This window comes from Aulonocara sp. 'chitande type north' Nkhata Bay, unplaced genomic scaffold, assembly GCF_057382095.1.
Source record: "Aulonocara sp. 'chitande type north' Nkhata Bay isolate Kocher_YH1m ecotype deep benthic unplaced genomic scaffold, A_spYH_male_GT1.1 unmapped_scaffold_20, whole genome shotgun sequence".
NCBI lineage: Eukaryota > Metazoa > Chordata > Actinopteri > Cichliformes > Cichlidae > Aulonocara > Aulonocara sp. 'chitande type north' Nkhata Bay.
The window spans coordinates 1,410,545-1,423,522 of record NW_028234352.1 but is presented as its reverse complement, the minus strand read 5'-3'; the positions used below and the strand labels follow the sequence as shown (position 1 = coordinate 1,423,522).

The window sequence follows — 12,978 nt, the reverse complement described above, 5'->3', positions numbered from 1 at the left end:
GACACTCTGATCTCTGAATGTGTGTGACTCAGTGAAAAAGAGGATTGTACTGGATATACTGTGACTGACAAACAGAGTTTAAAGAGAAAGGTGTTTGGATTAAAATGGATTATGCTAAAGTGAACGTGCTAATGAAATCTGAACTGACTGAAATGTGAAGTGAAGGTAATTCAGATGTAAAAGAGAGAGAAAGTGATAATAAGGTGGGGCTGGAGATCAGTGAAGGGCATGTAAACACCTGATTGGCTGACTAGATATCAGATCGACAGTTTCACAGTCTTCCCTGTGGATTATAACTTTAAGAAGATGTGACATTCATCAAGGAATCCTGCTCTCCGGATTATTTCCATGAACACTGAGCTGGAACACATCTACAGTGCTGGAAGTGCCCGTCTCACCACCAACCTCTCTGTGCACATTCACTTTTCAACCCTTTGTGAGACACTAAAGGTGTAAATCTGAGTATTTATCTATGTTAGTGCGAACACCTCTAATAGGTTGGTTTAGTCTTTCCAAGTCATATCTTCCCTTAGATCTGCGGTCCAGGCTCCTAAAATCATCCTAGTTTTACAAGCACTACAATCTAGAGGAGAGCTGCACTAACAGGTGTGACTGATGAGATCTGACCTGCAAGGATACTCATGTTTATGTATATCAGGACAAGCAGGGAAGACCTGGACATGAACTCTGTCAGGCTGCCTGAGTCCTCTCACCCACATCAGCTCATCAACTCTAAACAGGAATGAGCAGCTCATTTCAAAATAAAAGGTTGGAATTGTAAAGAAAACAAACAGAGCTCATAAACTGAAACTGATTTCATTTTTCAGCTGGAACATTTTAGTTGTTCCTTTTTCAATACATACATAATTATATTTACAGTAAGTCTTATCATTCCCCTTTTCCCTTCCAGTCACCGCTAATGTTTCATGTGTCTGAGCGAACACACAAACTCCCTGAGCGTCCCTTGGACCACTGTGAGCAACAGCAGACGTGTGCACTGTTGTCACACCAGCATCTTATCCATCCAAGTTACACGGTTTATTAAAGTAATCAAATTACAGCATTTACATTTATGTTAGACTACTTTTAATTAACTGCTTTAGCCCACTTACAATGAAAATTAAAAACAACCTTGTTCATGACCTGTAGCATGTTAACACTATTGGAAGTAAAAATAACTTGAACTCCAATTTTGAAAACACAACTTTATTTTTTCTATTTTTATAAAGCTCTGACTTGTATTATGAGTCTGTGGTCTGGGAGAGAGTCTGTAACTCTGTCTGCAAAATACAGGATATAATGACCAATGTTGGACAATTAATTATATAGTTACTTCTTCAAAAAAGTTACTGAGTTTTGCAAACAACAAAGTTTGTTGCAATAAATACTGAATACTATCGTTGTTATAAACAACAATACTATTCAGGAAGAAAACCAAACATTGCAGATATTTTATCATAGCTCAGGTTTTACGCGGCCGATCAACACAATTTAAAAACTGGTATAAAGTCCACACTTTTTCCCTCAGTTGCTCCGTCTGTCCTGCTCACATCTCCAATGGTTGTACACGTTGTCATTAACGTGGCTTCACCTCATCATCAGCCACTTTGCTCGCTATAACACCATTGTCGGCACATAAGGACGCTGTCATAGCCTGTCAGCGACGTTGATTAGCTGCGTATATACGAATGTGAATCGCATCATTGGCTGGACTACGGGATAAGGTGGCATCGTTCTAATCCCATATGGGAGCAGCCAGTCACTGACTAACACTGCAAAACAGAATTGTTAAAGATTTAATTTTAATTTCAATTGAGATTTGATTTTTTTTTTGTGTGCAACACAGATTTTCTGTGTGCAGAGACGTGCCAGCAGCGCGCAGTTGCACGACCGCAGCTTAGAGGGAACATTGGGCACCACCACAGTTCACTTCAACAAAACTTTACTTCAGATTTGTTTTCATGTTTTGATCCAGTGATGAGAGCCGTTTCCCCCATGTCCAGTCCTTGTACTAAGCTAGGCTAAACACGTCCAGTGCCTGTCTCTGTGCAGCTTTTAATCTGATGTTAATAAGGTAGAAATGGAGGAAGAAGAAAATGACTTCATCAATCAACATGCAGCTACCAACCCAAATGGTGAGGTGGTGGTTAGTTATTACTGTGGTTTATGATCCCCTACATTATCCTACATTCAAATATATTCTCCAGCTACAATAGTGTTTGTGTTCCTAAAAGGATTTCATGAACGTGTTATTGTTCATGTCACATCTGTATGAAACAAAGAGGAAGTGAGGTTTATCCTTCATGATCACAAACTGTTCCAGCATGTAAACCTGAGATCTGTGTGGAGCAGCTGACCTGTACGATGTGCTCAACACAAACATTATTTACCATCAGTTACTGTGTGACTGAACCACGTGGGTGTATGAAACATCGCTTTTAGTTTTAATAGCACATGGCAACATTCAGACGTGAATCTATACAGTAACACTTTGATTTGTTACAGTGAGGAGACTGTTGAAGGAACGATGAGGGGAAACTGTAACAGCAGCAACAGAAACCAGGAGACAAAGCTGAGGTCTGGGTTCCTCTATGCTACACACAGCCTCCTGCTCCTGGACTTTAGTAAACACATAAATGTCTCCAAGTACACTTACTTCAGAAACTCTATTAAACTCATTACAAGTTTACTTCAGCTTTAAATTACTCACAACATCAGCACACATGAGTAAACAAAGTAACTCACAGCTACTGTTCACGTTTAGTCATCTTTAATACAAATATACCTCATTATTATGAATCTCACAGCTACCTGCTCATTGAACTGAACAATAATTCTGTTTGACCATTAAAACAAAATATGTGACTGTAAAAAATGTTCAGACAGTAATTAAGAATCTCCTAAGCAATCCAAAGATAAAGAAAAGTTCACCTGCCAATTCTATAAAGCTTGGTTGTTTGTACAATAATATCATTTAATGATATGTTTGGATCCTGACCTGAGAGTTTCCAGTGTACAATGTGGACTCTGCAGTGCAGCAGACAGAAGCTTCACCCCTGAATCCCGCAGGTCATTGTTACTCAGGTCCAGCTCTTTCAGACTAGAGGACTGGGAGTTGAGAACTGAGGACAGAGCATCATAGCTTCTCTCTGAGAGGTTACAGCCACTCAGTCTGGAAGAAAACAAACAAACAATTAAATCAGTCAAATGAAACATTTTTAATGCCAGCATGCATTACAATTATTGGTTAACTAAATAGCTTCAATAAAACACAACTCTTCTTCTATAGCAGCACTTACTCCTTGTAAGCTCCACCTGCTCCACCATCTGAGTCAGAAGACATGAAAACAAACTGTAAATCTAGTAGAAACATGATTGGAAATCTTCTCAGATCCATTTGTACATTTAGAGCCTGATCCTGAAATATAGCAGCACGGACATTCACAGCAGCAAAGGGTTCTTGCTGATCTGAGCTGGCTTGGCCCTGGCTTATTGAAGATTAAAGAAAGCGGAATCAGCTGTTCAAACCCCCACAAGGCTGCCCGCTGTGACTGAAACAATGGGACGGGTCGTGACTTCTCAAAATGGGCTCACTGAACGCAGCACGGATAAGATCTTGAAGAAGCTCATGGCGGTCGTGAGTTCTCAGACTTTGCTCTTTGAGCACAAAACCGATAACCTCTCGGAGAAGCTCGTGGCTCTCCAACGGGAGATTGAGAGACGAGTGACGGACTGTTAGATCAGCTGTGAAATTGACATGCAGTTGTTCGCACCAAAGAAAGCCACCATCAATTCATGCGGCTAACATGCCGGCGCCAGCTGTGGTCTCAAGGCTGGAGCTGAACATAACAAATCTCACCCTGATAACAGACGGTGTTTAGACTGTTCCTTCCCATCCTAAGCATGCTTATCCCCTCCCGGTGCAGACGGTGGGTCGAGGGGACCAGCGCAAATGCTGCAGGCCCGGATGCGCTGTCTACACCGGCTGTCTCTCACCTTTTACCCATCCCTGTTGCTTGTCATGTGTTTCTATGGCGCATTAAGAGTTTTCATGTGTTCTGCGCTAACGTCATTTTTTTTGTCTGTTCTCAAACTGATCTCCCTGTTGGAGCTCAGTCTGGGAGGAGTTCTTTTTTCTCCTCATCTTTCCTGATGTTGTGCATTTTCTGCTGTTCGGTTCCGGGTCGCTGCTCTAGCAGCTGACCGGCCAGCTACCTAGCCTGACCTGTCTCCCCAATGTGATGTTTGTGTATTGTATGTACGGTTGGCAAGGTCAGTATCCTAATTGCCCCTTGAAAATAAATACAGTGTTCTGAATCTGAATCTGAAAAGATTACAGAAGACGACTCTGTTCAGTAAATATTACGCTCATGCTGTCAAGAAATAGCAAAGGTAGGTAAAACTCTGGTTGTTGCAGCCATCCAGTATGACATGCTTTGTACATCATCATTTTTGTACATCATCATCATGCTTTGTACATCATCATCATCGTCACAATCAATCAAGATTGTGAAGAGATTCTCTACTCAGAGAATACTGGAGATTTTAGATGAGAGAGATGGAAGATGATGAAGGGGAAGAGTTTTCACAACTTGAGGCCTTTTGTCTTCACTGTATAGGACAAAGAAGACAGGAAGGGAGGGAGAAGTGAGGAGAATAACACACAGGAAATGGTCTTGGGCAGACTCAAACCAGGCCCTGGAGTCACGACTCTTACTTTCAGTACATGGGTCACCTGCTCAGCCAGGTAAGCTACAGCAGTCAGCAGTGTGTGAGTTAATTTGAAGACAATGATGACTATAAGTCAGGTAAAAAAAAAATACTTATCATCAACCAACAAGGGGAAAACAGTGAGCTTGAATGACCAAGCTTTGACCAAGGGTGGCTCACTCCTCGGTCTTCTTGCCCAAGGAGTGAACCACCCTGCATGGCTATCAATGTGGTGCAACCAAGGCCATCATACAGTACAGGCCATCCAAGCTGATTTTAACTTTTCCTCCCAGATACCACCTTAGAAATCATCTAGATTAGGATATGTTGGCTGTTCTAGATCCAATCACAACAAACAGAGAGCTGTTGTGTGTCCAAGGTGAACAGGAAGAATATATACATGCATAAAGTCAATAAAGTCAGAAGGTTTGCTTTAGACTGTGCTGCAGTTTATCATCAAAGACAAACAGGCACCATGCTGCCAACAAATGGCATCAAGTCTGACTTGAGGTTTTTTTGTTCTTTTTTTTAAATCAAGATTAAATTTTATAGCAACCACAGCAGAGATGACCAGGGAAGGTGTGCTTGAGGGGATATAGCTACAACAGCTGGTTTCAGACTGAAGATGAACTGAGGTGCTGCATCCAAGTCTGCAGGTTCAGGGAGGGACAAACATCTGCTGCAACCAGATTGGAGTGAGAGGAGAGAGCAGGCCAACAACAACAAAGAAACAACAAACACACTGTGGAAGACCGAAGCAGAGTTTAGTTTAAAGTGGAACTAAGGATGTTTCTCTGGCTGCCAGGATTCACTGAGTAATTCAAATGCTTTCTTTAATGCAGGACCCACCATGCATGTAAAAGCAAGTGTTTCACCAACATTTGTGACTAAAAATAGACCTGCAGTAGAAATGTATAAGGAGCATGCATGTGAATATAAAGTATCACAACATCAGGCACATGCAGCCTAAGTGTTTAAACAAAGACTGATAACATAACAGCAGCAGTGATGATCAGAGTTTATGGTGAATCCAGCGTCTCGAGTTCTGGAGGCATCAAAGAGGTCACAGTTGTATTGGAGAAATCCCAAAACTTTACAAATTCATACAAAGACAGAAAACCTGGTGAAATAAATTATTGACACAGTTGGATGTTAAAAGTAAAGACATGAGTACAAATGTACTCACAGAGCTTTGTTGGAGGCTTTGACCACTGGCAGCAGCCTCAGAAGAGCCTCCTCTGAAGCAGAGTATTTCTGCAGGTCAAACACATCCAGATCTTCTTCTGATGACAGTAAGATGAAGACCAGAGCTGACCACTGAGCAGGAGACAGTTTATCTGTGGAGAGACGTCCTGATCTCAGGGACTGTTGGATCTCCTCCACTAGAGAACGATCATTCAGTTCATTCAGACAGTGGAACAGATTGATGCTTTTCTCTGCAGACAGATTCTCACTGAGCTTCTTCTTGATATACTGGACTGTTTCCTGATTGGTCTGTGAGCCACTTCCTGTCTGTCTCAGCAGACCTTCCAGGAGACTCTGATTGGTCTGCAGTGAAAGACCCAGGAGGAAGCGGAGGAACAAGTCCAGGTGTCCATTTGGACTCTGTAAGGCCTTGTTCACAGCACTCTGGTGGAGAGATTTTAAATTATTTTTCTTTTTAAATAATTTAGACCATAATTTTGCTCGTTGTTGTTCCATCAGATTGAGCCCAGAGTTGATGAAGGTCAGATGGACATGAAGAGCAGCCAGAAACTCCTGAACACTCAGATGAACAAAGAAGAACACCTTCTTCTGGTACAGTTTTCTCTCCTCTTTAAAGATCTGTGTGAACACTCCTGAGTACACTGAGGCTGCTCTGATATCGATGCCACACCCTGTCAGGTCTGATTCATAGAAGATCAGGTTTCCTTTCTGCAGCTGATCAAAAGCCAGTTTTCCCAGAGACTCCATCATCTTCCTGCTCTCTGGACTCCAGTGTGGATCTGTCTCAGCTCCTCCATCATACTTGACCTTCTTCACTTTGGCCTGAACCACCAGGAAGTGGATGTACATCTCAGTCAGGGTGTTGGGCAGCTGTCCTCCCTCTCTGGTTTCCAGCACATCCTCCAGAACTGTAGCAGTGATCCAGCAGAAGACTGGGATGTGACACATGATGTGGAGGCTTCGTGATGTCTTGATGTGGGAGATGATCCTGCTGGCCTGCTCCTCATCTCTGAATCTCTTCCTGAAGTACTCCTCCTTCTGTGGGTCAGTGAACCCTCTGACCTCTGTCACCATGCCGACACAGTCAGGAGGGATCTGATTGGCTGCTGCAGGTCGTGTGGTTATCCAGAGGCGAGCAGAGGGAAGCAGTTTCCCCCTGATGAGGTTTATCAGCAGCACATCCACTGAGGTGGACTTTCTAGGGTCAGTTAGGATTGTAGTTTTGTGGAAGTCCAGAGGAAGTCGACACTCATCCAGACCATCAAAGATGAACACAACCTGGAAGTCTTCAAAGCTGCAGATTCCTGCTTCTTTGGTTTCAGTAAAGAAGTGATGAACAAGTCCCACCAAGCTGAACTTTTCCTCTTTCAGCACATTCAGCTCTCTGAAAGTGAATGGAAATATGAACTGGATGTCCTGGTTGGCTTTGTCTTCAGCCCAGTCCAGGCTGTATTTCTGTGTTAAGACTGTTTTCCCAATGCCAGCCACTCCCTTTGTCAGCACTATTCTGATCAGGTATTGTCTTTTGGGTGTGTCTTTAAAGATGTCTTCTTGTCTGATGGTTGTTTCTGGTCTGTCTGGTTTCCTGGATGCTGTTTCAATCTGTCTGACCTCATGTTCCTCATTGACCTCTGCAGTCCCTCCCTCTGTGATGTAGAGCTCTGTGTAGATCTGATTCAGAAGGGTTGGGTTTCCTGCTTTAGCGATGCCCTCAAACACACACTGGAACTTCTTCTTCAAGACAGACTTAAGTTTAGGCTGACACTTCTGAAGAGCATCTGAATCAAAAAAAAGGAAAAAAGAAGGAAAAGTACAAATCTGGTCTCAAGGAGCTATCTGACATACTTTGCCCTTTGTTGAGCCTATCATACATTTTAGTTTTTAATATACTCATTCTTCCAGAAATTCATCAAAAAGGCGCTACAGGAATTCCTAAATGTATTTCCTGAAAACAGCCACATTAAATGTTTTGAACCTCCACATCTGCATTGCTTTGCAGCTTTTCATATGTACCTGATGCCAACATGTGCAGGCTAAACAGGTTTCTGCTTTCTGTGCCTCTTCTTCAAACTTTGTAACCAAAAATAACAACATTGAAGTGTCATAATGTTCCCCACTGCTATGTTATTTAAAGACGCATCTGAGAGAGATTCATTAATTCTTCTCATATATTACAATGGCGAAAGACAATGTAAACCGTTTCTGGCCACACAAAACATGTGCTTTACTTTATTATATATAAATGTGGCATTTTTTTCATTAAACATTTAAGTCAAATGACCGATGCTTAAAGAGTGTCCTCTTGTTAGAGAAACACTCTGACTTTTCTTTTTTAAGGCAATCAGTTTGCATGGTTTTTAAAAGTAAAGAACACTTGTGTTTAATTAAATACAGCTCACATTAGATCTAAGTAGTTTCACAGGTTTATGATGATCATCAAAATTCCTCCATGTAGTTTAGAAAATACATTTGCAGGCATGTAACAAATCCAAACATTCGTCGTAGAATGACGTTCTTGCCCTCTCCTTTTTCTTACAATGAATTCTGAGGTTTCACTTTCACATCTCAACAAACTGCAAGGTGACCATTTTTATTCATGGTATCTGATGCATGACCTCACCTTGTTGAGCAGATGGATCAGAGTTCAAACGCAGCTGAGAGAAAAGAGAAGGATCTTTGATCTGAAGATGCTTGATTGTTATCTTGCATGCTTTGTCTCCTTTTTTCCTCACTGTGTCGATCAAGCTGCGTGCCTTGTCTGCTCTGAGTGGGTTCCCCTCCAGTATCGATTCTTCCTCCAACTTATTTAAGATACCATCACTTACAAGGGCCTCAAGGAGCAGTTTAAGGATTTCTATTGTTACCCTCCAGACAAAGGCTGACCGTACCCTGGCAAGCTCCTCCTCTACAGGAAGAAGAAAGAGACATAAACATGCTTCTCAGTCGAAATCATGTGAAAAATACAGTGGAACCCCGACTTACGAATACCCCATTTAACAAAAAATTCAAGTTACGAAGGCAATGAACGGCAATATTTCTGCCCATGGTATGGCAAAATGCCGGTGTAACGAAATCCGCTGGCTCTGATTGGCTGAGCCTACAATGCCCACAAGGCCTTCCGAATCATGTGACAACCCCTTGGCTTCCGTACTCGTGCTTCGCTGTTCCACTTGAACGACATATTGTTGTTCTAGTTAGCAATTAGCCTATCGTTCAGCATCACCTCACTCAAAAGGTGCAATGGCTGTTTCGACTTAAGAAAATTTTCGACTTACGAAAGACCCTCGGGAACGGATTAATTTCGTAAGTCGGGGTTCCACTGTATTCTAACTTTGTTCAATTAACACTTCAACATCTCATCAACAAATACTAAATTTTAGGGTGTGTAGGGTTAAAATGATGCCAGCTTAAAATGAAACCGAAGAAAAAATTGAAACTGAAAAATAATGAAAAATATGAAAAACAAAATCTTGTCATTCATATCCTGCATTCCAGATTAAGTTTAAAATAAGAACGAGTGCAAGTACGAACGTGAGAATTATGTATATTGTAATAGGTATATTGTACCTAAATGATAGTATATTGTACAAACATGAAAAGTATATTGTTAGAACTATATCTAATATTGTTAGAACAATAGTATACTATAATAATAAACTTTTCACGTTATAATGTGACATAGCTCTATTTTTCTTTTGCCTGGGTGGCGGCTCTACGCTTCCGTACTACGCTTCTGTATCCAACACTTTTCAATGTGGCCTCACAAAATTATTATGACTACAACAACCATGAAAAGAGTTGGATGGACATTGCTACTCAATCACAGCTGCCTGGTCAATGTTTTTCATTAGTAATTTAGCAAAGTTGATGGTGTGTGTGTCTGTAAGACAGAGAGAGGGAGAGCGATGGACAGATTTTGTATGATAAGCTTCATGTTATGAAGGCACAGTTTGAGCACTCGGGTCGCATCAGAGCATCAGGCCATATAGTGTGAGACCCTGCATCGTGACCTATGAACTTCTAACCTCTGCGATTTAATTGTACAGTTTGAGCAGGAGCTGAATAACGCGACTGAAAAAAAAAAATCGCACAGTGTTTGCCCAGCTTAATGCAGACTGTTTAAACTAAACAAGCTGTTGTTTCACATAATAAACCCTGTCAGCTGCAGTATTGTCTTCTGTTTTAACAGTTAAAGCAGTAGAGACGAGCTGTTTGCATGTGCGTGGAACTCTAGCGTCATTAACCATGCTAGCTGTTAGCTTATAGCTCACGCTAGCTAACCAGCGAGCAGTTAAAAGGACAGCCGAAGCTGCACAAAATACCCACAAACTTATCTCACTACAATGTAGCGCCGAAAATATGACTCGCAGCTCAAGCTCGACACAGCGTCTGTAACATAAGACTGACATCCAGCTTGGGGTCAGCGGGGGAGCTGGCCCCAGGGAGGGGTTACCTGCCCCTCCCTTCCTTCCCTCCCCATCTCCAGCTGCCTCCCTCTTCCCGCTCCTCCACAACCACCCACACATGCAGGGCCTTGGAGTGGGGGTATGTCACCAGGGTGCAGAGGAGGCTACCCCCCCCCCCCCCCCCCCTGTCCCCTTCTGGCTGCCTCTGCCTCAATTTTATCCCACAACTTAGACATTCACATTATTCACACTCTCATTACACATACATATAGGATCTTGGGGGTGGGCACAATCACGGAGTCCAAATCACCATCAGGGTGTACACCTCACCCCTGACGTCGTTGCCCACCTCTCAATTTTAAATACACTTAGTCATTGAGGGTTAGCAGGAGGGACTATGCGCTTACCTGCTGCTCCTTGGCAGGTAGCTCCATGCCCTCCTGGGTTTTAATTGCACCTTAGAACACATATGCATCAACACTACAATGAGCGGGTGGAGGGAGGTTTGGAGTCTTCTCCCACCCCCATTCTCTGCGGCCTGCTGGAGCGGGAGGGCTAGTAGGAGGAGTTGGCCGTCCGACTGCGGTCTGGGGTGTGGGGCCTCCCTGCTGCTGCGGAGTCGGGGTGGTCTGCCTCTCCCCACCGCAGGGAAAAGGGTAACACCACCTGGGTCTGGGTGCAATTCCCCCCTCCAGGGGCAAGGGTACCTAGACCCGGTTTGTAGAGTACGCTTGGGGAGTGTGATTGTGTGTACAGCGTCTCTTTATGTCTGTCTCCACGTTGGTTGAGTGTGGAGTGAGTGCATATGAGAGCATGAGGGTGGGAATGGATGTTTGTGTCTGTGTGTGCCTATATGTCTGTGTCTATATGTCAGGTTGGGTATCAGACGCCACCTCTCTGGGGACACCTCAGGCCCTCCAAGGTTTGGAGGCCTATCTCCACCCACCACCACTTCCCCTGCCGGTGGCGGACTCCCTCAGGTGTCGGTGTGTTGGTGGTTCTTTGTGTCTGGGGGTGGGCGTCCGGGTACACACCGGCTCACTCCTTGGCGGCCGCTTGTCGGGGCCTGGGGCCTGGGGCTCGCTCGGGCCCCTTTGGAGTTGGGGTGCCCCCGGCCTCTCGGCCTAGGGCTCGGTCACTCAGGCGCAGCTGGGGGACGGCGGAGCTCACGGGCGCGTCACTGCAACTCCCCCTGACTTCTGCTCCGCGGCTGCTGGGCGAGCCCTCATCTGGGACTCTCCTCAGCTCTTACTGGGACAGTGGCGCGGCTGCCCCTCTGTTGGTCTTCCATGGTCTCTTGTGTTCTGGGGGCCTCTGGATGTCTGGAGTTTTGATCTCCTCCATACCCGCTTCACACCCTGGAGGACGGGGCTGTGGCCCCCCCACACTCCCTAGCAGATCATTACATGGAGAAACCTTTGGAATGCAAGCATGCTGATCCACACAGGTATGCACACATGGGTATTCACAGACGCGGACTAAAGCTTTCTTGGCTGCTGCCTCAAAGCACACTGTGCGCTGTCTATCTTGCGTGCTGCACAATATCGTTTATTACTTAGTAAATACTGATATCTATGACTAGCTAGTTTGTTGTGATGGTGCTTTGTTTTCTCTATTATTATGTTGCTCTTTGTTGTTTGCTGTCTCCTCTGTTTGTTTGTTTGTTTGTTTGTTTTTGGGTTTTTTTTCTCCATACAGGTGACCCAGGAGTTTGTTTTTTTTTTTTTTTTTGTCTCTCTTCCCCCCCCTTCTCACCGTCTCTTCTCCCCTTTGGTTTTCTTTCTTTCTCTCCCCCTCTCTCTCTCATTCATTCCCCCTGTCCTATTTATTAAAAAAAAAAAAAAAAAAAAAAAATGACAAAGGATGAACTGAAGCTCTGCCATCACGTAATGTCGCATACTGCTGTTTCTGATGTCATTTAAAGAAAAAAAAAAAAAAAAAAAAAAAAAAAAAAAAAGACTGACATCCAGCTAACCACAGCTAAAAGATATTTAGAGAAAACTTACAGTTTCCTCAGGTTACATGAACTGAGTTGTTTCACGCTGAAAAGTTGGTTTGTTTTGGCTCTCACTGAAGACATAGCTGCTCTTTTGTGCTGCTTTTACCCAATGGTATCTTTTGCGAGTGTGGACGCGTCATCTGTTTGCTCCTTAAATGCTTTTCTTCTTTTATTGATTTTTATGCTGATTTTTTCCCTTTTTTCCGTATGAGCTTACCTGCGATAGCTTCTGGACACTTATAGATCATTAGGACTAAAGTGTTCTTAACAGAAACAGCAACATTTTTATAGTTACCTTATCCTCAGCGCTCCGTGTGTCTGTGGCCTAGACACAGCTGAAGCCTGATTACAGTGTCTGGGCACCGAACAGCCCCAATAGCCTGGAAAGGTGCTAACCGCTAGGCTAACTAGCAACAAGATGCCTTCCCTATCCACAGATGACTACCACAGCCTCCTGCAGAAGATTGCAGTACTGGAGACAAAAATTCATCGCTTAGAAGTAAACGTGGAGGTAAATGGACTGTGTGGAAATGAAACAACCTTGCCTTTGATTCAAAACAATGGCGATGAGCAAGCTAGTACACAGCTAAGGAGCACAGATAACATGACCAAGAAAGTAGACTCTGTGCATTATTATAAATCCTCAAGTGATAATCC

General features: G+C 43.5%; 2 protein-coding genes across 4 annotated transcripts in view; both read right to left on the bottom strand.

Moving 5' to 3' along the window:
* LOC147300668 (NACHT, LRR and PYD domains-containing protein 12-like) overlaps positions 1 to 12,978 on the bottom strand; it is a 355,313-nt gene that overhangs the window by 31,673 nt on the left and 310,662 nt on the right. The window contains exons 2-4 of one of the 3 annotated variants that reach the window (XM_086284983.1): positions 8,537 to 8,821; positions 5,897 to 7,694; positions 2,999 to 3,172 (exon numbers count right to left, since the gene is read on the bottom strand). In XM_086284983.1, coding sequence (XP_086141109.1) covers positions 2,999 to 3,172; positions 5,897 to 7,694; positions 8,537 to 8,821 — 2,257 coding nt within the window. The remainder of the gene's footprint in view (positions 1 to 2,998; positions 3,173 to 5,896; positions 7,695 to 8,536; positions 8,822 to 12,978) is intronic. The other 2 variants (XM_086284980.1, XM_086284982.1) reach the window with 2 other exon arrangements.
* The window catches only part of LOC147300676 (NACHT, LRR and PYD domains-containing protein 3-like), a 292,597-nt gene that overhangs the window by 231,315 nt on the left and 48,304 nt on the right, over positions 1 to 12,978 (bottom strand). The window lies entirely within an intron of this gene.